Here is a 23162-nt window from a genome sequence, read left to right on the forward strand (position 1 = left end):
AAAACGTCCAGGCAAGGCATGGGGCCCTGCCGGCATGCAGCAGGTGCTGGTGCTGGTCAGGAGAGAGTATGTCATGTTGCAATAACAAATAACCTCCAAGTCTGAAGAGGTGTGGAGAACAAGATTATTTCTTGCTCTTACTTCCTGCTATTGCGGGTCAGCCGCTGCTGGGTGCTCTCACTGACAGGTACCACTCTAGTGATGCTGTGCATATGGCAGAGGGTTTTGCAGCAGCCAGTCAATGCTCTGGCCCAGAAGGGACACACCCCATATGCCATCTCATTGACTCAAGCCAGCCAAGCTTCCTACCCGAGTGTCCATCTGCAATCTCCCCAGAAGGCAGAGGAGGAAGACTATTTGATGGAGAGCACTAGTGATTACTGCAGAACTCAGTAACAGTTGAATGAACTAAGAAGAAAAGCTAGAGAGGTTGGTTTGGGCCAGATTATAGAGCATTTGAAAGCCAAGCTGTGTGCGCTGAACTTGATCCTGTGGGATCAGTGGATCATTAGAATGAATGAGCAAACATGTGCTTCAGACAGGAGTGGGAGGAAGAGGATTCTGAAGGCCGGGAGACTGTTACCGGCTGGCTCCATAACTAAGCCGGCTTCTAAGCCAGTGCAGAGGAAGAAGGGGCACAAAGCAGAGACACAGAAGGAGCTGTGGGCGTGGGCTGGGCTGGGCCAGTGACAGGAAGAACACCGAGGATGGCGAACCTTGAGGGTTAGGACACCAGAGTAACATAACAGCTTTCCACAGAGAGACTGAAGTACTGGGAATATCACTTTGAAATGTCCATCAAGTATTTAGAAATGCACATTTAAAACTCATTTAAAGCTCACATACAAATTGAAGTGTCCTGTGAAACCCTTTATAAGCAGAGTACTATCCCTCTGTGGAGTTCTGACCCAGATTATGTGTAAAAGGCCGACAAATCATTTCTTCCAGCGATTCTCAGAGAAGTGGAGGAGAGCTGAGTAGATGAGGACCTCTAGGTGCTTCCTGAAGCCACTGCCCTCCCTCCTCCAGGTGCTGCCATGAGCGACACTTCAGCCTGGCCCAGAAGCACGCTGTTCTGGAGGGACATCGCTGCCCTGCTTGAGGTGCTACCTCCAGCCCAGAGAGGAGCCTGGACATGAGAAAGACCTGTCACAGGAATTCTGTCCCACACGAAAGAGGCACACAAAGGGATCTTCAACACAGGTTAATATCTTCCCTTGTTCCCAGGAAAAAGGTGTTCGCAAACTATACTTTTTACCAGAATCTGCAACATTCATTGTCAAGTGAAAACATGCATCAAGGAAAGCAGAATTCCAATAAATGCTGCTCTGGTTTTACAAGTTACTGATGGCTGAGAATTCCTTCTTGTCTAGGTAAGGCTCAGACACTCTTCCAATAGCTATCATGTTTATCCATTACACTGGATGGCAGTGCCATAAATAACCCTAGTCATACTCCCGACATAATGTGTACGAGGTACGAGATTTCTGAGTGACCTGGTGATTTTTAAACACCGAGCCTCCCATCAGAGGTAAGTCCTTGGTCCTACACTCAACACACCTTTCTGCCAGGACTTGCCACCCCTCTGAGCCAGGGAGCAGCTGCGCCTGTAAAGCTGCGCCCACACTACTTTTGTAACACCCACTGTACAACACTATGAGGATGTAGCCCAGAATATCTATTTGATGAAGGAGATACAGCTTAAAAAATAACCCATTAACTAGTTAGTTCAGTGCCTGCAAATGTTTAGCAACTTTATAGGTAAAAGGAAAAGGTTCAGATACATATAACTGTTCACTTCATGATTACTCTAGGGAAAAAAATCATTGCATCCTCAGTATTTCAGGAAGTTAAGGTCACAAAAGGAGGTGGTCAGGGAATCGTCATTCAGATCTGACCCTTGGTTACAGAAGCTAATACAGTGGAGTCATGGGAAAAAAATGCGTAAATTCCACCACAAAATCAAATCTGTGATCACTGGCTCACTTTGCTTCTTCTGTATATTTTTTTTCCCATGCTGTGTAGTAATAACATTTAACTGAAGGCTCTCTACACCTGCTTACTTTTATTGATCAAAAACAAAGTCTGGATGAAAAAGTCAGGTGAAACTGGGGAGCCACAAAACAGAGACTTAGAGTCATGGTCCATTTGCTGTCAACGAATGACGATGAGTAGAGGCCTGTGGCTAGATGGCGGTGCCAAGGACAGGGAGCACGTGGGTGCACGTCTACAGCCTCAGGAGCAGCTGCCAGCCTTTTCTCAGTTTGCTCAGAGGGACGTCCCCTGTGGTTCCCATACACACTTCCCTCCTTTATACTTACTTGCATATGGTAACAAGTGAAGTGTGACTAACAGGGAAGAGACAGGGAGAGATGCTACTGTTCTGCTGTGGTCCAAAGCAACCACAACAAGTTAGATTTCACAGCCTGTCTAAAACTTTGGCAGAACAGTAAAATTCTCTTTTAAGACATGTATTTGAACAGAGTTTGTAACAACATGAGATAAAAGTTGCTCCAAAATATGACAATATAAATATTAAAATGAAGCCCCCAATGAAATATGAAAATCTTTAACAAAAAATAGTTTATTGCACAAAATTTAAGGAATTCCCAAGCACGCTTAAATTTATAAAAAATCAACATGCTTTTTAAAGTTACAATTTGTTTTGCATGGCGACACCTTTCCCTTGAACAGCCCCAACCTGAGGACTCCCTTTTATGAGGAAATTTTTAATAGAAATGAATAACTTAAAACCACCGAGTTTTCTAGACCCTCTAAAACATTACCCTCAAGGATCCTCTTATAACCTGAGACCACCATACAATGAGATTTGCCTGAAATGTGGATTCAATCAACTTGCTTGAATAAGGCTCAGAATGTCTCACACATCGCAGCATTATTCATGTCAAAGGGATCCTTGAGGAAGGCTCAAGGACATTTCTCTTTCAGATACACTGGTCCCTTTCACTACTAGAAATCTTTACACACGACACTGAATTTTTGTTTAAAAAAATACTCACGGAAGTAGGAATATATGTCATGGTGACTTTGCAGGCTGATGGCTTTTGTGATATCCCTATACCAAAAAGTCTTTAAACTGAGAAAGAGGTGAATGAGAATCTTCCTAATACAGAGTACCGCAGGCTGTCTTCCTGGCAGGCCCAGTCCCGTTACCTGGACCCCAGGCCAGTAAGAGCCATTTCATATCCTATCAAAAACACTCCCTGTTAGACCTTCCAAATAGTAGAACAAAGGTGTATAAATCTTTAAGATCCGTGGCATCTATCCGACGTGTACCGTGGAAAAATCAATGATAACCACACTGCAGTAAGGTTTTTTTGGAACATGACAAAAACAAGTAACAATACCACAAAGCGTCCGAGCCAACATTCTCTGCAGTGAAGACATGATGCACAGTGTTCATCGTACAAGAGGGATAATATACACCAATGAAATGCAGTGGCCAGCCTGTTTTTATAAATACTCCACACTTGACTGTTTTCCATGAGTAAATTCCTAATTCTCACTTCTGCCAATAGAAGAATATTTCAAACATTATTCACTGAAGAATCTAGCTCTGAGAGGTAGAAGTGCCAGTAAAATCCCTTGGAGATAGGAAAAAAAAAAAACCCTCAACAAATCAAAAGCAGGCAATTTAGAAATCCAGCTTCCTCTTTCGGGTGACTTGTTAAGGAAGCCCAAAGGCGATGTCAGCTTGAACACAAGGCCCCAGATGGGCAACAGCGGGCCATACGTGAAAGCCCCAGGAGCACAGTGGGCCAGGGGACAGCCAGAGAGCTCAGACCACAGACAGGCTGGGCACTTGTGGAACTGAAAGATGGGGACTGACAAAGTGGGTACAGGATGACGACAGAAAGCCAGAGGAGGTGTGGCTGCTGAAAGCGTGCACACACATGCACACACACACACATGCACACGGAGGGTAACTAAAGTACGGAAAAAGGGGTGAGGAACAGAGATTGGCTTTCACGTGATGGAAACATTCAAAATTAGCTTATCCCTTCCTAAGAACAATTATACACAGTGAACGGCATTCACTGGAAGACCTTCTGGAAGCAAGGAGAGAGAAAGCAGCTACAGGATGAGACTAAGTGTTATTTCTTGGTTTTAAAATTAAACCAGGATAATGCAGCCAAAGTAAATAAGAACGTAAATTACCATTTTTCTTTTCTAATGGTACAAAAACAATTTTGTCAAAACCGATTTCCAAGGTAAGATGAAAAGTAGGATGTAATTATAATGAAGTTTTCAAGTACTAATATTAACCCTGTACAAATGATACATGTATTTTAGAAGTTCCAAAACTTGCTAGGGAATTTTTTTTAAACACTAAACATCTTTGAGGTTAATGCTACTTTAACCTTACCAATTAACCCGCTAACAGCATATTATAAGAAAACACAAACAGCTTAAAAATACCATACTGTTTTCTCCACAAAAGAGACACAAGTAATATATCAACATGAGCATATCTGGCCTGATCAGTCACACTTCAAAACTTCATCTTCAGACCAGCAGATCTGCACAGGAGGCCATGTGGACCCATTCTCTCTCTTCTCTAACTTATAATAATAAATACTATTTTAGATTTTCTTAGCAAAATAGGAGGACAAACTTAGAAACCTCAAGTCTCACAGTCAGTTTCTGCAGTGTTTAAGTATTTCAGGTGGAAAAACGTATGCAATTAAATCTCACATACTTAGGGTGCCTGATTTCAAATAAGGCATTCTACTATGGAGAGCAGGGGACAGCTCAGTCACCTTTCCCCAGACTGCTGACTTGTCCCTTCTAGAAACCTCACTGCTCTCTAGACAAGGGTTTAAAGGACCTTCTAAGCCATCTGAAGTCACCACGGAGTCCAGCTTTTCTCTTGATGACCACACAGGCCCTGGTGGACATTTTCATGTGGGGTACAGAGTGCAAGGCCTGGAGGAGCCTTGTCACCTGGGTTGGAGCCCTGCAGAGAGCTCTACCCTCTCCTCTTCCTCCTCACCGTTCTCTCCTCTCCTGTGGCCTCTCCCCACACCTCACAGGTCAGTGTGTGGTGACCTCAGCGTCCATGTGGGCATCCTGGTGGCTGCCAGGAATGCCCAGGGGTCAGCAAAGGTGAGTGAGGCTGCGCGGGGCCAGGGGTCAGATGGGTGGGCATCGTGCGCTTGTGACAAGGAAAAGGCCCTCAAAAATAAAGTGAAACAAAAACAACAAAAAACCCTCTCTAAGAATATTTGGTTTTAGAAGGCAGAGTAAATAAGATAATTATATTTCTTAAAATATAATTTCTGACTGATATCCCTAAATCCTACATGTACATTATTTCCTGACAGCAGATTTTCAAAAGGCAATCAATCAAAAGACAATTCGAGTCATTCTTAAATAATGCGAGCATATACTTTTTAAAGATTAGATTATGATTTTCTGTATTTATATACACATCCTATGGTGGGATGGCTATTGAAAATAAAATAAAATAGAAACCAAAGGCGCAAATAAAGTTTCCTTTCTGCAGGGAGGTAAAGCTCTCACTGAACCAAAGAAGAATGTGAGAAACCAGACCCGGCCGTGTTTCCACCAGGGATGAGCTGGTTGGCGTTACCCTCAGAGAGCAGCGTCTACTGTCACTTGTAAGATTCTCCTTCTGCAAATAACCCTTCAGACACATTCAAAAATTTCTCACTGAGATCTGAACTAAGTTTTTAAGATTTGGTCATTTTGTGGGAAAAGCTAGTTGTGATCTGGAAACGACGATTTCTCTAATCTTTGCCTCTTGTTCTGTTATTTTACTCCTTGGAAAGGCAAACACAAAACTTAAATTTCACCTCTTAGAAAAACATAGAGGACATGGTCAAATAAATAATATTGATAAGAGAATATTCCTCTGGGTAGTTACAAACACTCGGGGTGGGGATGCTCGGCAGTCGCTGCTCCAAGCCCTTCTCTGGAGGTCCCCCTCTGGCTGTGTCGCTCTGTGTCTCCCCTGGGGTTGGCGTGATCCTCGGGGAGAGCGGGGCCAGCAGCAGGGTCCCCCTGAGTCCACGAGGACAGCGACTCATGCACAGTGACGGTATGAGCCTCCATCTGGCGCTGCAGGCTGTCCATCTCCTGCCTGGGGAGACAGGGGAGGCAAAGGAAGAAACACCAGTCAGAGGAGAATCAGGAAAGACACCGCTGCTTCTCCAAGACGCAGCGGCCATCACGGACACCAATCCTAACAAGCTTGAACTGGACAGCAGTTTGCTCATGCATCTGTGGTGACTTCAGGGACCAACAGAACTTCTCTACTTGGACCAGCAACACTGATGTAGTCACAGAACTTAAGGGACTATTGGGCATTTTTCTCTGTACCGTGCAGAGGCCAACAGGCTGCAAGCCTCCGCACACACAGGCTTCTGATCAGGGAAAATGTGGGAAAGACAGAGTCAAGGGTCACACATGGCTTCCACTCACAGGGTCAAAAAAGATGTCACCATGTGGCCACACCCTCCAAACATTGGCCTCACGCTGGCAGGTGCCAGATGTCCAGTTTTGGTGTTTCTTTTTTTTTTGAGGAAGATTAGCCCTGAGCTAACATCTGCCGCCAATCCTCCTCTTTTTGCTGAGGAAGACTGGCCCTGAGCTAACATCTGCCCATCTTCCTCTACTTTATATGTGGGATGCCTGCCACAGTATGGCTTGCCAAGTGGTGCCATGTCTGTACCCGGGATCCAAACCAGCAAACCCCGGGCCGCTGAAGTGGAACAACCGGGCTGGCCCCTAGTTTTGGTGTTTCTAAGGGCTCAGGTCCTGGTGACTTAAGGTCTTCTCAGGGTAATTTAGCTCTAGGCAATTCTCACCTTACAATATGGATGGAGAGGCTGAGTGGCCCCACTTAACACACTTAACAGCCTTTGCTGAGCATTCAATGCTGGCAACAAGGAAGATTCTTCCAAGTTAAACATGCAATTTATTTTTAAAGACTAAGCGAAACGGAGAACAGAACACAGATCATACTTCAGTTGCTGGAGACAGCTGTTGAGGTTCTTGAGGGGCTCCTTGCTCACGGCAGGTGGGGGCCTTAGCAGCTCCTCGAGCAGCGAGGCTGGAACGGGGCAGTCGGGAATCTTAACTGGCGTCACTGGGCTGGAAGAGCTGGCCTCGCCTTTCAGTTCCTTTCTCTGATTTTAAAAGCACAGTTAGCTCTCACTTGAGGCTGATACCACTGCCCCCTCCCCTACTTGGTCTGTGACATCACAAGAACTTTCAGAATTGCCTCCCCAGCTCCACACATGTCTTCCAGGAAGGCACGTCCCCCTCATCCTGTACCAGCAGAGCTGGCAGGCATGGGAGTTGAGGAAATGCCGGCTGAATAAAAGGCCATCTTCCTAAGGCACGTAACAGAGCACAAACAATGCAGTCCACTCCTGAGGAGGACAGAGCTGAATCCCAAAGGAGAACTCCCATGTGGGGCTTCCAAGAAAGACCATGTCCTTAACTCTGAGTTACCCTAAGAAATTAAGTCAATTTTCCAACTCCATAAGACTCCCCTGTCTAGGACTTCAAACTTTTTCCAGGGACAGGGAAATGATGCTAAATAAACCTCTGAGTCTGAGCAACTTCATTGGACCTGGAATATATTTGTATAGACTGAGTAGAGAAACAAATGCCAGGTAGGCAGAGTCTGAGCAGAGCTCGTGATGGCAGCTTCAGGGGTCCCTGGGCCCCCAAGTCCATTCTGACAGCTGCTGTGTGCCTGCTGGGCTCGCCTAGTGGGCTGGGTGCTCTTGTTAACACATGCAAAGAATCCCCTCATTTGGTTTATAAAGCATATTATAATAAAATGGCATCTGAATTCATAAAAAGCAAACATTCTGTTGGAAAAGACACCAAAATAACATCATTTGACCTACTGTCTGAGCAGAATACTCCACCATCATTTATTTTCACTCAATAGTTGCTCAATGATGGTTAAATATAAGTTTATGTCTGAATGACTAGAAAATCCACCAACCTCTTGCCCAAACAAATTGACCTGAAAGGGGTGGGGAGCCTGATACCGTCTTTGCTGTACCACGTCGCAGGTCTAGCTTGAGCTGCTGGTTTTGCTGGAGTAGAGTCTTCATGTTGTTCTTCAGTTCAGACACTTTAGCTTGAAGCATGAATTTATCTTTCTGGGTCATGGACAGATCTTCCCGCACCATCTCCAACTCAGATTTTATATTCTAAAGTGAAGTCATAGATTTTTAAAAGCAAAAAGATCTTAAACACACTGCTAACATCTTAGTTTGTACGTCACAATTCTAAGAGGCTAAAAATAGAACTCTGATTTTTATGTGATGAAGCACATGATGTCCCATCTCAGCACAACTTCCTCTCCAGCAGGCTAGCCTGTGAAACATCCAGTTATATTCATGTCCTCAATGTTCTCATCCAAATTTCAGAGCCTCTGCTGAGGAACCAGTAGTATTCCTATGTCCACGTTCTACAATGAACTCCAAGAGTCATCTGTTTAAATTTCGAGGTCAGCTACTAGAATAAGCCTAACCATTACTAAGAAACAACATAAATCAATTCTAATTGTTACTCAAGCCATCCACTTACAAAGAGGAATCTTAGCAAGAGAGATGTTCCTGATCCTTTCCTCAAATAGTCAAGACTACACATATATTTCTTCACAGAGAAGTTTATCATAGGTTGGTGAACTTTTCACATGTACTCTCATTTATTGGACTTAATGAGATCCTATTCCTGACATATTTCACACAGCTCAGCCCAGGGCATGGTCTCCGGTCAGCCTCCTTCAGCTAGGTGACCTGGTCTTCTTTCTGAAATGGGATAACGTCTACAGAATGGTTTGGTGGGAGCATTCAATTTATTGAGAACTCCTGCTACATACTTAGCATGCTGCCTGGCACAGTAGGTGGACTCATGTTAGGATTATCAACTACCTTATGAAATGCTGCCTCTGATTTCTGCCCCATGGCCTTTCTACAACAGATACCTGTAACAGCTGCTGTATTCCATCCACTTCTTTTTTATTCTGCTGTTCAGTCAAGTCCAGCTGCTGCTTCAAGGATTGGATTTCTCTCTCTTTCTGATCCACCTCCCATTTGAGATTTTCCATCTAGAGGGAAAAAGCCACATGACCAAAAGAATTTTAAAGTAGCTTTCTTGCACTATAAAATTGCTCTAACTAGATCTCTGTGTATCGTTTAATATCATACTTAGAAAAAATAAATATCCCTTTCCAAGTAGACAGGGAATGAAGGAATTGAATCTGTCAACCAGCAGAGTCTAGCTCTGTAAGTCCTGTTAACTGCAGGTGTAAAGCTGCCCGGGCTGGTCACCTCTTGGTTTCCTACAGGCTGCTTGCTCAGCTGCTCATCCAGCTGCTTCTGCAGGAGCTGAAGCTGGGTCCGGGCTTCTGCCAGCTCCACCTGGAACTGTGCTATTTCCTGGGAATGTTTCCCCTCCTGAATCCTAGGATAAAAACAAGGAAGAACGAAATTACAGCCTTCTTCTAACTTACCCTCCCACTCTGAGAATCTTGTCAGTTGAATGCTATCCGTCCTGGCTAAGGCTCATGATGACAAAAACTCACATACTGCTTGCCTTGGGCAGAGACTGTTTTAGGAGCTTTGCGATGCACTGTCTTGACTAACCTTCACAAAACCCCCTGAGAGGGATGCTTTGTTAGCTCATTTTACAGATCTCGGTGGGAGGGAAAGGGCCACAGGGATCAGTGCATGTGCAGTGCCTAACATGCATCCCTGCACGTGAGTAAGTGGAGGCTGCCCTAAGCGGAGCCTACAGTGAGCCTCGGTGGGGGGGACAGCCCTTGGGGAAAGTGTTCCTCACACTGGGGCTCTCTCTGTTGTCAACTAGGACAAGCAAGGTGCAGAGTAGGGACAGCAGTGTCAGGAAGGAAATTTTCAAGTTAAGCTACAGGCTTCTTGAGACAGGAATCAGATATATTCTCCTTCTTAGATGTGCCTCCAGAGTACTCAGCGACTTGCTAAAACATACATGACTTTAACGTGAATGTCCTGGTTACAGACGGCGGAGAAGAATCCTCATGAGGACATCTGGTGGTGGCGCTCCCGCCCACCCCAGAACAAAGCTGACCCTCTGCCTGCCCGGACACTCACTGCAGACCATCGGCCTCTGCCTGCAGCTTCTGCACCAGGTGTTCCTTGGCCTGCAGCTCCTTTTTCACCTCGCTCAGCTCTAAGGTGGCGGCCTTAAAATGGCGGCGGTTATGCCCTGCTTCTGCCTTGGCAGCAGCAACCTAGAGGAAAGGGACCAGCACCATCAGAAAAAGGGCAAGACCAACGCAGAGTGCCGAGTGTGGCATTCGCACCAGGGAGCCCGCCCAGCCCCACTCATGTCCCAGCGCTCTTGCAGGTTTCTCTTCCAAAGCTTTTCAAGTTCCCCACGAAGAGTCAAAGTACCTAACACATGCTTGCAAGGGAATACAGCTGCTACCTCCTGTTGAATGAACAAACATGCTCAAGGTTTTCTTGGTGTAAACAGTTTTTATAGTCTTATTCAAGTATATCTACATATTTCTCTCTTTTTTGGGGGCGGGGGGGTGGTGGTGAGGAAGATTGGCCCTGAGCTAGTATCTGTGCCCATCTTCCTCTATTTTGTAGGTGGGACACTGCCACAGCGTGCCTTGATGAGTGCTGTGTAGGTCAGAGCCTGGGATCCAAACCACAAACCCTGGGCCACCAAAGCAAAACACGAACTTAACCACTACGCCACTGAGCTGGCCCTTGCTTATTTCTTATTAAATTTATTTATAGCTCATGTATTTTGGGAGAAATCTACTTTTCCATCATACCATCTAACTGTAATTAAGTTATTGATTATTACCCATTTATGATATACCTAGACTTTTCCTAGATGACAATAGTTTCTCTCAAGGTTTCCAAGGAGACAAGCAAATTCTCAAAAACAAAATTTTCCATTTTCTTTTCCAATAATTTAGTTTTCTAGTTTAATCCCACTAGCAAGCACTTCATTTAAAAAAGTTTTAATGAAAATAAGTGACAGAGGAATATAGAAAGAACTCTTATAAACAAGTTTAAAAAAAAACTCCAATAGAAGATATTAACAGTGATTGTCACTGGGTAGAGATTCAAAATAACCTGTACTTCAATCTTCTTTCACTTTTTTTTTTTACTACCATGTACTATTTTTACAACCAGGACAACCAGACTAACTGTATTTAGAGAAATAAATAAGCATCGTTCACAATTAGTGCCTTTAAAAAAGAGACATCAAGTCACATATACATCATCTTCCCGTAGCACTTTTAGTTATGAGTTTCCTAGCTATGACTTCTTTAGGGTGAGAATAAAATTAGTAAGTGATACCTGAGCACAGAGCAAAAGCTAAGGCAGGGAACAGAGAAGCAGAGCTCAGAGCTGTCAGACCCACAGCTGCTCCTCGCGAGGATTCAACACTGACTGCAGATGAGGCAGATGTGAGCCAAGAACAAGCCAATAATTATTCACATTAAAATATTCTTATCAGGGGCTGGCCCCGTGGCCAAGTGGTTAAGTTCGCGCGCTCTGCTGCAGGCAGCCCAGTGTTTCGTTGGTTCGAATCCTGGGCGTGGACATGGCACTGCTCATTAAACCACGCTGAGGCAGCGTCCCACATGCCGCAACTAGAAGGACCCACAACGAAGAATACACAACTATGTACTGGGGGGCTTTGGGGAGAAAAAAGAAAAAAATAAAATCTCTAAAAAAAAAAAAAATTCTTATCGTATCCTAAAACTAGTAGTACTGTCTCATCCAAAAAATAAAGATCAATTTTTCTATCTCTATTATATCATCATGAAGAAATTTCTAAAGGACATGATATAACCCAGGTCACGCTCACTCTTGCACACACGTGCACACGGCAAACATGTTCTGAGCATGTGCTCAGTTCAGGCAATGGGGACATGAGGGTAAATAAGCCAAAGCCCTCATCCCAGGAGGCTTACATTCTAACCAGGAAAAAGGCCTCCAGCAGCAGCAGACAGGGCTGGTGATGGGCACATGCAGAGGCTGAGGTCTACTCTAGCTTGCAGTGGGGGCAGGGCAGGCCTCTCTGCTGGATGGCAAGAGGAGGAGCCCATGAAGAAAACTGCTCCCTATGCAGAAAACGGCAAAGGGCCTATACAACCATCTCTCCTGGTGGCTTTTTAACACAAATGGGGTCATAATTGTTCTGCAGTTTGCTTTTTTCTTTTTTTTTTTTTGAGGACGATTAGCCCTGAGCTAACATCTCCTGTCAATCCTCCTCTTTTTGCTGAGGAAGACAGACCATGAGCTAACATCCGTGTCCATCTTTCTCTGCTTTATATGTGGGACACCTACCCCAGCATGGCTTGATGAGTGGTGCCATGTCTGCACCCAGGATACAAACCGGCGAACTCTGGGCCACCAAAGTGGAACGTACGTACTGAACCGCTGTGCCACCGGGCTGGCCCTGCAGTTTGCTTTTCTAAGTCAACACTACATGCGAGATATCTTTCTCTGGCAAAACACGTATCTATGGAGCTCCATGCACATGTCTTAGACACACACACCCAGGTCTCAGTTTAATCTAAGCCCACCCTTCTACTTATGAACATCAGGGCTCTCTCTAGGCTCTCACTGTCACCAACACTGTGATGACACCTTTGTTCTTGGACACGTTAGCAAACGTATTCAAACAGTAATCTCCCGGAAGGGAACTGATGTGTCGAGGGTACCCATATTCAGTTTTTAGATATTGAAAAATTGCATTCCAAAGGGTGTATGAAGTTACAATTTAAAACCAGTTGGAAGTTGGTCACACACCTGTTCCTTGAGGTTGTGCACTTTCACCTTTTCTTTGTCTAACGCGGCTTGTAAGGCTTGGACAAGCTGCTTCATCTGGCGGTCCTCCTCCTCTTTGCGCTGCAAAACTGCCTGCACCTACAGCACATTGCAGGAGAGATAAGCAAGGAAGGACATCAAATTTCAAAATCCTGCAGAGCCACAGGAGAAAGCACGGGCCACTCTGATCAGCACTATGCGGGGAATCTAGCAAGACAGTGGCACACATCACATTACGATACCAACTAGTGTACAATTCAGGAAAGTAGGGAGAATTCCATTGCTGGAGAATATTGTTATAAGAAATCTGAGATAGCAGGAGCATGATCACATGATCGTACACAAGTATATGGCCAGGAACCCAAAAGATTCATATAAATTAGGGTTTCTAAATGCAAATGCCTCCGTGGTGAGACAGGCAATGCAGGGTGGTGAGGCAGCAGGTATGAGAATGGCGGGTAAGCTCTCTAACGGGTGGATAATTCAAGGCAGAGGGCATTTGGCCGCTGACCATTTGAAGAGTTCCCTGAACACCTAGCCTTCTCCTCAGTCCCCAGAGAGGCTGCAGAGCCTGAGGAGCTGAGAATAGGGTCTGAAGCGAGAGCCCTGCCAGGGTTCAAACCCCAGTTCTGAATCACACGAGGCCCTCAGGTAAGTGTCCCTTAGGTACAGTGCTATTGCCTTAAGCTGGGAAATGGTCCCATCTGCAGCACTGGGAGTCACCCACCCACAGGGAGACTAATGGACTGAGCACAGTACTTCCACAACTTAGTTATGGGGGAGTTAGAATCTCCCCAGCTCTACTGCCCACCTGAGGGCTGGGAGATGGGGCTTGGGACTTCCCCAGACTCTCTGAGCCTCTGTTTCCACAGCTCTAAGGTGAGGGTGTAACACTTCCTTGCAGGTGACCGTCACGATGAAATACAGACAATACAGGCTGACATTCAGAGTGCTACCTAGCCTATAGCAAGTCTCCTCCTGCTTCTGGTAAATGAGTTTCAATACCTGAAGATTCAACTGAACTAGGTCTGCTTCCCTCTTGGCCAGCGCTGTTTCTAAGATGCTGTTGTGTTCCCGCAAAGCTGCGTTAGACTGTCCGAGGCCTGTAAGCTTCCCTCTTTCATGCTCTAATTCAAGAGCCAACTTCTTATTCGACTCCTCAAGGCGCTTTATCTTCCTCCTAAAGCCTCTGGATTCTTGAAGCTGAAACAAATCAAAGTCACTGTGAAGTTATGCAATTATGTGTTCTGGGTAATGGAGCTATCACACACCAGAAACAAAACTGCTTAACTAAAACACAACGACAAACAACCCGCAAACCACACAGGATGCAGCACACCCTCACTTCATGGCTGGGAGGCCTGCAGCGGCCACAGTCAGTTCCTTCCCTCACCCCCACAGCCAAGAGCCCAGCTTTCTCCTGGGGACCACATGCTTCTGGAGCACATTCAAGGTCAGAGCCCAGGTGGGCATGGAACTGAGTGTGACACAGAGATGGTGAACAATGCACGTGGCCCTGCAGTTCCTGACAGAACATCTTGGGACCTCAGGACCCTGTGGAGAGCCCTTGGTGACATCTGCTGCGTGGCGCATAACGTGAAGCCACAACTGTCTCTGGGTCTGAGAGTTCTGTGGAGTTCTTTTAAAAGTTTATGCCAGTCTGAGCTGCGTTTCTTGCATTCTAACCAGGAGCAGGACTGCCACTAAGAACTCTGACAACCACCACACTGGAGAGGCAGTGAGCACAATCGTCCTTGCCAGAGTTGGTGTCACCACGCATGTGGGCTGGTCAGAGATCCAGAGAAGCAGTCAGACTGTGCATGGAAATGCAGGGTGGTGATGCCGAGCATGCAGGCTGGTTCTGACTCTCCAGGGCCCCTTTCTCTCTGCACCAGAGCTGCACCTGGGGCAGCATGGCTTGTCCACTCACTGTGCGACAATGGAGCTCAGCCTACCTCGTCCTCCAGTTCCAGCACCTTCTCCCGGTACTCCTCCAACTCTTGGCTGGTCATGGCGATGACCTCCTGGAGCTCCTTCTCCAGCATCATCTTGCTGTGGCCGACTGTCTGCAGCTCCACCTCCAGGGCCTGGATTCTCTCCTGACAGCCAGGACAGGAAGGTGGATTTGGTCATGGGTTTCCACACGGCTGCGTGACAGGTGCTGACCTCCCTCCCTGCGTAGCCCTGCATCGTACCTATACGAGGCTGCTGACCACACTCGACAGGTGACGTGCTCCTGACAGCACTTCCCTTCCCTTTAATGGACTTAACTAACCAACTAGAGCATGCACATAGTAAGGACTCACAAACAAAATAACTTTTTCAGTTAAATGCTTTGAAAATACAAAAACATTTTGACTTACAGATGAGAGCTATAAATTAGTATCTGTGACAAGTAAGGCCCACCAGGTAACACTACACGTGTCTGCATGCACATGCATATGTGCACACACGTGGACACATACACGCACAGGTGTGCAACACATGTGTGAACATGCATGTACATGGATACACATGCTTGCTACTGCTATGGTGCAGGCACTTTTGTGAAGTGAAGTGTCTCTTCACTTAGCCATCCTAAGGAGGAGGTTCTGTAATTTACCTCATTTTGGTCTCATTTTACTGAGGATCAAAAAGGTGAGTAAACTGCCAAAGGTCCCCACCTTACAAGTAGTGAAGTGCAGACTGAACCAGGGTTTTGGCTCTTGGGCTGTGCTGCTCAGTTGCCACAGGTCGCGCAACAAGGAGGGGGATGACAGATCCTACAAGGCATTTACATCCTACCACTGGGACCGTGTAAGCCAAAGAATTAAGAACACAAACAGAAATACTCTAAAGTAGAAGAGAAACTACATTTGAATAAATTCTCCCCTCTCAACATTTTATCAAGTCAGCAGGTGAGAAGGAGTATTTAATTTATTCACTTTGGTAAGAAAACACCATGCTATGAAATAATCTCTTCCTACTCGTAAATTCTTAAATGGAGAAGACATAGAAACAAACTTCATGTAAGAAGAAATAGAACTGCCAAACGTAAGTAAAATGACTCAAACTGGAGAGTTAACAAATGAAATGCAAATTAATTTACTCAGGAAGAATTTCACACCTACTGGCAAAGTGAAAGGAAACAGTGGTTAGATCCAAAGCTGGCAGGGATGTGGGGAGACCAGGACACTCATTTCCTAGGGACAGAGTGACACTGGGAGGCTCTGAGCAAGTCTGAGAGGGTTTATCACATGAACACAAACCCCCTGACAAGCTAAGAGCTCCTGCCCTGCTTCCCCGTCCTCCACCCTTCTCATGGATGCCATCCACTCCTGTTTATCCTAACAATAATCCAAAAGCAAACGGATTTTTGCCTCGGGATGCCAACAGAGGAAGAGCGCTCCCTCCCCCCTGTCCAGGGTCCCTCTTCCTTCCGAACTTGAGCATCTTACAGCCAATTCTATCCTGCTATGACCTCCTTCCCTGATTCTTCCAGAATGATGCCACGGTGTCTGTCAGCAGAGCCACCTGCAATACACCCTCAACCTGGATGCTGGGGGCCACCTGCCCACTCCGCAGCTCCTGGCCCACCCTGCGCTCACACATACAGCTTTCCCTCTAGGTGACCACCCAGTGCCACTGGTTGCTGCCACCTCAGAGATGCCTCCCCATCCGCCCCTCCTGTTTCCTATTTTGCTGCCTTTGTTTAGTTCTCGTCACTGCTCAGCTGCTGCAGGAGAGTCCAGCTGGTCTCCCTGTCACAGCCTCTCCTGGCCTCAGCCGTCCTTCAACCACTGCCCATCAGTGTCCTACCGACAGGAGAGTGAGCATCTCTCTCTGTCACATGCAGTCTGTTCTCTGTAACATGCAAGATCAAGTCCAAACTCCCCACCCAGCCCCTTCGCCCTCCCCAGCTATGCAGACGCACCACACAGCATCTCGCTGCATGCCTTGCACAGAAGCACTCCTCTGCTGAGATGCCCCCTGTCCACTCCAATGCCTCCTGCTTATTCAAGACCAGTTCAAATGTCGCCTCCTCCAAAAAGCTTTTCTGGGCTCTCCAAATGCCCTGAACCCTCTCAGGCCCCTCTCACGCTGCTCACAGTACTTCATCGGCTCACAGAAATTCCTCCCCATACACTGAAGGGGCAGAGAAGGACAGGAGCGAGCAAGGAGACCACCTGCGGACCCTGCCTTACTTCCTCATGGCGAGGACCCAGGTGCCTGAGCCAAGGAAAAAGAGGTGACATCACACACATCACAGGTTTGCAGAGATTGAAGTGAGAACGTATGTGCATTGTGGAGTCCCTAGGCACGTTGATACCATGCAGGGTATTAAAGAAAAGCTGCCCACTTGCTACTTTTGCTTCTCTTTTCTAGACTCTTCCATGACAGTTTCAAATAGGAAATGTCTGTAAATGTCACGTCCCTACACTGAGTCCCCTTGACTGGCCAGGAACAGATGGGTTACCCACGTGCAGAGTGAGGTCACTGCCACTGACGGCTGCCTGGGCTCTCAGCTGGCTCAGCTCTGCCTCTGCGGACTCCTTGGCCGTGAGGGCCTCCTGTAGGCGGCGGCTGAGGATGCCCACGGCGTTCTCGTAAGCCTTGTGTTTGCTCTTCATCTCCTTCTGAGCACTGGTCAGGTCCGAGCCTAGCCGCTTCATCTTCTGTTTCTGTTCGGTGATGGCCCTAGTGCACGACAGAGGAGACAGAGAAGGAAGTCTGAACTCACCTCCAAGGCAATAGCCCCAGCTTTCTAGCACAGAACACCAAGGAAAGGTGAAGTGCGCCTTGGAAGTCCATCCTTATCTGCCCCCAGCTCCCCTCTCTCCAGCGACCGCACTGCCCAGAACCCAATTCCCCAGGACAGGTCCGTGTTAAGTCACCCTGCTCCCCCCTTGGAGCTGTTTAAATGATGTCGTGAGGGAGGGAACAGTCCTCTCCTACCAAATAGAAACGCTTCCAGTGTTCTCGAACAGCAGCAATAAATGCAACCAACAGGTTCACGAGTAAATCACCAGGTGATAAAGCAAAGCAGGGCAGGATGCACATGGGGATGAAAAGGCCCCAGGGCCCCCCTCTGTGTGTGCGTGTGGGGTGGGAAGGACGAATGCAAACGCTGGTCTGTCGGGAGCAGGAGGGGGATGGATACTGCAACAAGCGCACAACACGAAAAATCACACAAAAACACACAAAAGGGGAGGACACTAACACATCCACGTATCTCCGCCAAATCACTAAGGAATCAATCTTCCAGCAGGACACCCTAGGTCTCCCATAAGCAGACCCTGAGCTGCTTCTCCTTGGCAAGGGTTTAATGAACAGTGTCCTCAGGAGTCTCCCTGGCCCCCGGTGGGTGCCACACCCCCAGCAGAGCTCACTGCCCCCTGCGCCTGTGCCCCCAGCCAGCACATATCACACGGCCCACTCACTTTGTGGCTTCTTGCTGCAGCTCTTCTATTTGTTTCTTGAGCACCTCATTGGCCTCTGTAAGAGCAATCATCTGCTCTTTATCAAACTGCAAAGACTTCAAAAGAAGGGAGGAAAAAGACAACATGAGGAACAAAAGCCCTCCCTCTGCAGCTGATTCTCGGACAGCTTCCTGGTGGGTAAACACGCCACTTCAGGACCACCCTTGAGGACATGGGCTTTGAAGAAAATCCTGACAGAGAGGTTTGCCCTTTTTATAAATGATCACTTTATAGAGGTCAAAAGTGTCCTGAGCTGTCTGTGACCGGAGCTTTGGAGGGAATAACTGGGAAGGACCAGCTAAGGGGAAAGCTGCTGGGTTATGTCTCTCACAGGCTCCCACCTTCACACTCGCCCGCCCTCAACCATGGGGACCTTCACACGTGCACATCAAGTCCTGTCGCTGGCTCCCGGCCCGTTGCTGGCTCCCACTGCACTTAAAGCCCAGAGCCTGAACCAGCTGCTGCAGTGCAACCACGGCTGGCCCAGGGCCTTCCTCATGCACCAGGTCACCTGTCTGGGACTTTGTGTGGTCCCCTCAGACTCAGGAGACTCCCTGGCTTTCTGCATGGTGGCTGAACTCTGAACTCAAATGCCAGCTCCCAGAACCCGTCCCTCTAACAGCTGTGCCCACCTCACAGGTGTATCCTGCCCGGACTCACCTGTCTACTCCACTTGGACAAGAGCTCCAGGAGGGCCTTGTTCTAGGCTGTCTGCTCAAACCCTCTCCCCATGCCCCCACCCACAGTAAGCCCCCAGGCATATTTGGCTGTACCTTCACAAATCTAACACATGCCCAAACCTGTAAGTGCGTCTCCATCTCGTCCCGCTCCCTCTGCACGGACTGGAGATGCCCTTCGAGATCCGCCATCTGCTGATGGACCTGGGACACTTCCTTCTGCAAGCGTGAATGTTCCATCTCCACGGACTTTTTTTCCCCTTGAAGTTTAATTAACTCTTGCCTCAGCTCCTTCACCTCCGAGTCCAGCCTCTTCTTCGTGGCCTTCAGCTCGCTGATGAGCTGGTCTTTGGAGGTAGCATCCCGCCGGTAGGCCTCCACCATCACCTGCCCAACAAGACAGACGCTTCAGCCAGAGTGGGGTGAGGTCTTTCAAAGGGTCAAATGGCTTAAACAAAAATGCTCACTACTTATCCAGGGCATAACTTTTTGGGGGCTAGAGATAATATATTTCACCAAAACCCAGACACCATCAACTGAGATACAACATTATGCACCTGAACAAGCCTGGGTGATGCAAGGAGCAGTCACGTCAGCTGCTGGGTGCCTGAACTATTGCATCGTCTCCAAGGAATCTGACAATTCCTCTCCCTTCAGTTTCACTGCCTGGCGTCTAACAGTTACTGCCCTTGCTTGTATCTCACTAATAAAATTCAACACCACTTACAACGTTCCCTCAGGGGGTTGTCCCTCCTTAGACCCTTGGCATTTGGCGCCACCTGACACTCATTCCTCCAACAGCAGATGAAAGCTTCATTAACAGAAAATGTACATCACGCCCTTGTGCATACACCATGGCTTATTTCAATGATGGATTATGCTGCAATTTCTTCAAAGACATGTTAAACATAAAACTCAGGGGCCGGCCAGTGGCTGAGTGGTTAAGTTCGCACGTTCCACTTTGGCAGCCCAGGGTTCGCTGGTTTGGATCCTGGATGTGGACCTACACACTGCTCATCAAGCCATGCTGCGGCAGCATTTCACACAGAGGAACCAGAATGTCCTACAACTAGGATATATAACTATGTACTGGGGCTTTGGGGAGAAAAAAAAAAGAGGAAGATTGGCAAGAGATGTTAGCTCAGGGTGAATCTTCCTCACTAAAAAGCATAAAAAAAGAAAAAACAACAGAAAATTCGGCCTACGTGCCAGTGATGCACACTCTCTCTGACATGACAATAGGGCATGATCCTCGCAATCACAGATATCAACCCCACTATGAAAGTGCATCCTGACTTTAGAGATATTAAAATAGGGAGGGATGAGGTGCATATTTTAATCTCTGTGAAGTGCCTTTAAAAATGGAAAGAATCTAGATGTTACCTTCCTCTTACTTTTGTTCCAGTGAAGTGATTAAACCATACAGGATTTTTTTCACACACTTGTTTTACATAAAGAAAACCAACACCACACTTTTACCTTTTGTTGAAGAAACTGTTCCTTTATTTTCTGCGTCTGTTTTTTCAGAGTGGTAGTCTCTTGCTGTAGCTGCTCCACCTACAAAAGACGTGTTTGCAGACATTTCACTGATGGCTCCAGGAGTGCCCTGTGCCTATGAAGGACACACGTGTACAGATGTTAAGCTGATGGCTCAGTTCTACTTCCCAGGGTTAGGTTGACCCTCGGTCCCTGAGTCAGGAAAACAGCCTCCAGGGTTGGAAAGACAGCTTTCCAGTGAGACTGAAATGGCACCACCACTAGACCCTGCTCTGTTTTTAGGATAATAATCTTAATCCAAAGTGTAGCACCAGTGACTTCGTTAATAACAATATAGGCAAAATTCAAATATGATAAATAATGCCTAGTACCACCAAATATCTGTCAGAGTCTTCCAAGTGTCATGGGATGTCCCACTTACTGAACTAATAGGAAAGAATTCCCACAATTCCTCTGAACTACCTCCCCTACTGCATCAATGACCAGCCTCAGTGCATCTACCCGAGAAAGTAACTTACCATGGACAATCTTTACAGAGAAAACGCAGCCTCCTTTAATTTTACCTTCCAAAGACAACATGTTATTGATTTCCTCTTGTACTCAATGCTTATGAAATGGGATTTGCAGACAAAATTATTCCTTGACACTAACTCTACTTCCTGAACACCCTGTAGCTTTCTTCTTCTGTCTGTATTTTTAAACATTCACCTATGTCAAGTCACGTCACAGTGTTAGCACAAGAGCTCCCAACCGTGATGTGCAAGGTCATGTCCACACACATCCGGACCCTCAGGCCATCTCCCTGTCCGCACCACTCACATACTACAACTGTCCTGCCAATGTGACCAGTGGGTCCCACCACAGTCAGGAGCACAGGAAGGAAAAGCCAAAAGTCCATGAAGCTTTTCCCAAGTCTGAGCTCCAAGTCATCTTTGGATAGAAACTTGTTTCTTGGTAGATTACTTTCAAAGCCTCAAACACAACTCGGTTTCCTTGTTCCCGGCATCTATACACCTAGCTCCGAACACAGGACCAGAAGCACACCACCAGCTGGTGCGGGTCCCTTCCCCAAACGAGCCCTGGGCCCTGGCCTGGAAGTATTCTTCCACATTTATAAAACAAGGTGCTCAACAAAAGGAACAAACAATCTGCATTAATTCTTACATGGATAATTTCGATTCATAACAAAATGAGAGCAAACTGCATTACCTGGCTGGTCTTAACGGCTAATTCTTGTCTCAATTGCTCTAAAATTTCCGACGTTTCCTCGGTACCTTCCTCCAAGCGTTTTGCTCCTCTATCAAATTCCTCCCTGGTGCTCTTGGCCGTTTGCAAAGCCACCTCCAAGACAATCTTCTCGTTTTGTAGAAAGCGAATCGTGTCGTCCCTGGAAGCAGCCTCCCCTTGCAATTCCTCCAGCCTGGCCTGCAGCTCGTCATAGTGCGTCTGCAGGTCACCCAGGGACTGCTCCCTGGTGTGCAAGGTCTCCTGTGTCGAGGTGAACTGCTTCAGCAGGTCCAGGTGCTCCTGCTGCAAGGCCTCAAGCTGCTGGTCTCGCTGATGCAAAATCAACTTCACCTGGAAAGAAAGGAACTAGATTCAATATGACTGCTCTTGAATTAAGAGTTTATATTTTTTCCCTGTGTATATTTTAAATAATTTGGATGGACATTCTAGAGGCAGTCTTTTGTATGTCAAGTTCTGGTGCAGAAGAATGCCAATAGAAGCAAACCCCTAGTAGGTCTACAATAGCAGCTGAGTCTGATGAGGTGACATTAAGATGATCCTGACGGACAGACCAATGGACAGCCATGCGAGGACAGCCACGTGTGGCACTGGGGTGTCTATACGAGCCCAGCCACTCAAGGACAGCCACGTGCGGCACTGGGGCATCTATACAAGGCCACAGCAGGTGCTTGCCTGCTCTAACTGCTGCTCTAGGGTAGCTGCCGAGGCCGCCATCTTCTGCAGCTGCTCCTTCTCATCTTCGAACTCTTCCAGCCTCCTCTGCAGATCCTCCTCCACCATCGTTTTTGCCTCTTGAATCTGCACAAACGCGGCTTCCTGGTCCAACATGTCAGCCTGGGCCGAGAAGACAGAGTATTTTTTAAAAAGCAGGATAATCTGACAGCTACAGCAGACTAAGCAGAGAAACCCGTCACTCCAGTGAGAGGCACTCATCCATATCAGCTTCCTCTCCACAACCTGCAAATGGAGGGCCAGGGGCAACAGGGGGCAAAAGGTTGGTGATCTGCTGCCCAAAAGACAGGCCACCTCCACCTACTCCACTGTCCATGGTTCCGTCTGCTGACCCTCGGGTCTGGCCGAAGGAAGAAGAAAGGAGACAACCCAGTTTTAAGAACTGGGATAAAGTGACGGATGAAATCTCCATTTTTGCCGCTTACGTGAAGACAGGTTGTAGCGTGACCCTACTTGTGGGGTGTGATAAATGAACATTCCCTTTCACAGGATTCTCTCTTGGTACCACTTGGTAAAACCAGAGACCTAGAGCCCTGGGACAAATGTGGTTTTCCTTACATTTGACCATGTAGCTAAGACCCAACAGCTAGGTGTTTCTTAGGGAAAAAATGTTAGTTTATAACTTTAGAAGTCTTTTTAGGTCTTTGACATTGAGCCCTTGAAGTATATACTTGACATAACATGATTCTATTCCATCA

General features: G+C 47.0%; 1 protein-coding gene across 7 annotated transcripts in view; it reads right to left on the bottom strand.

The window, feature by feature from the left end:
* Positions 1–2566: 2566 nt before the first annotated feature.
* Positions 2567–23162, bottom strand: part of GOLGA3 (golgin A3) — a 46728-nt gene continuing 26132 nt past the window's right edge. For 6 of the 7 annotated variants that reach the window (XM_001493410.5, XM_005612665.4, XM_070220500.1 and 3 more), the window contains 15 exons: positions 22405–22566; positions 21694–22062; positions 20467–20544; positions 19111–19374; positions 18272–18366; positions 17312–17528; positions 14807–14950; positions 13857–14054; positions 12834–12950; positions 10143–10282; positions 9342–9474; positions 8996–9118; positions 8052–8216; positions 7009–7172; positions 2567–6124 (listed from right to left, as the gene is read on the bottom strand). In XM_001493410.5, coding sequence (XP_001493460.2) covers positions 5905–6124; positions 7009–7172; positions 8052–8216; positions 8996–9118; positions 9342–9474; positions 10143–10282; positions 12834–12950; positions 13857–14054; positions 14807–14950; positions 17312–17528; positions 18272–18366; positions 19111–19374; positions 20467–20544; positions 21694–22062; positions 22405–22566 — 2589 coding nt within the window. In that variant the 3' untranslated portion in view covers positions 2567–5904. Of the gene's footprint in view, positions 6125–7008; positions 7173–8005; positions 8217–8995; positions 9119–9341; positions 9475–10142; positions 10283–12833; positions 12951–13856; positions 14055–14806; positions 14951–17311; positions 17529–18271; positions 18367–19110; positions 19375–20466; positions 20545–21693; positions 22063–22404; positions 22567–23162 lie in introns of all 7 variants that reach the window. The other variant, XR_011420896.1, reaches the window with a different exon arrangement.

Source organism: Equus caballus, chromosome 8 (assembly GCF_041296265.1).
Source record: "Equus caballus isolate H_3958 breed thoroughbred chromosome 8, TB-T2T, whole genome shotgun sequence".
Classification (NCBI taxonomy): domain Eukaryota; kingdom Metazoa; phylum Chordata; class Mammalia; order Perissodactyla; family Equidae; genus Equus; species Equus caballus.